The 713-nt window shown below is 59.5% G+C and overlaps 1 protein-coding gene across 1 annotated transcript in view; it reads right to left on the bottom strand.

Annotated features, from left to right (window-relative positions):
* The window catches only part of EMH_0026010 (uncharacterized protein), a gene marked incomplete at both ends in the record, with an annotated part of 11841 nt that overhangs the window by 917 nt on the left and 10211 nt on the right, over nt 1-713 (bottom strand). Inside the window, one exon of the mRNA XM_013502556.1 lies at nt 34-713. Coding sequence (XP_013358010.1) covers nt 34-713 — 680 coding nt within the window. The remainder of the gene's footprint in view (nt 1-33) is intronic.

Below are 713 nucleotides of genomic sequence, written 5' to 3'. Positions count from 1 at the left end.
CCCCAAAGGCCTGCGGGGACATCCGCGAAGCACAGAAATTCAGCAGCTCCCCCAGGGCGGGTTCGCTGCAGTCATCATCATCATCATCAGCAGCAGCAGCAGCAGCAGCAGGACAGTGTACTGCTGCTGCTGCTGCTGCTGCTGTTTCTGCTGCTGCTGCTGGTGCTGCTGCTGCTGCTGCTGCTGCTGAAGGGATGGCCGCAGTGTCTGCGTTGATGGGTGTACGTCTCGCTGCAGCAATATCTCTTTCTGTATCCCCAGCAAGTGCACTCACTTCCTGCTGCTGCTGCTGCTGCAGCTGCTGCTGCTGCTGCTGCTGCTGCTGCTGCTGCTTTCTGGAGTGTACATACACCCGAAATTCCCGTGCAAGAGAGGGGCCGATGAGGCGCAGCACGCGGCGCGTTGCCTGCGAGTTGCTGCTGCCGTGTCTCCGCACCACTCCCCCAAACACCAAGGGAGAAGCAGCAGCAGCAGCAGCAGCTGCTGCTGCTGCTGCTGCTGGTGCTGCTGCTGTTGCTGTTGCTGTTGCTGTTGCTGCTGCTGCTGGCTGTCCTCCAGCAAGAGATCCCTCTCCAGCAGCAGCAGCAGCAGCAGCAGCAGCAGGAGTAGTTTCAGGTATTTCTGCTGCTGCAGCTGCATTAGTATCTGCTGCAGCAGCTTCATCTATTAATTCTGCTGCAACTCCACCACCACCAGCACCACCAGCACCAGCC

Source organism: Eimeria mitis, genomic scaffold (assembly GCF_000499745.2).
Source record: "Eimeria mitis Houghton genomic scaffold, Emh_scaff953, whole genome shotgun sequence".
Lineage (NCBI taxonomy): Eukaryota > Apicomplexa > Conoidasida > Eucoccidiorida > Eimeriidae > Eimeria > Eimeria mitis.
This window is presented reverse-complemented; position numbering and strand designations above follow the sequence as displayed.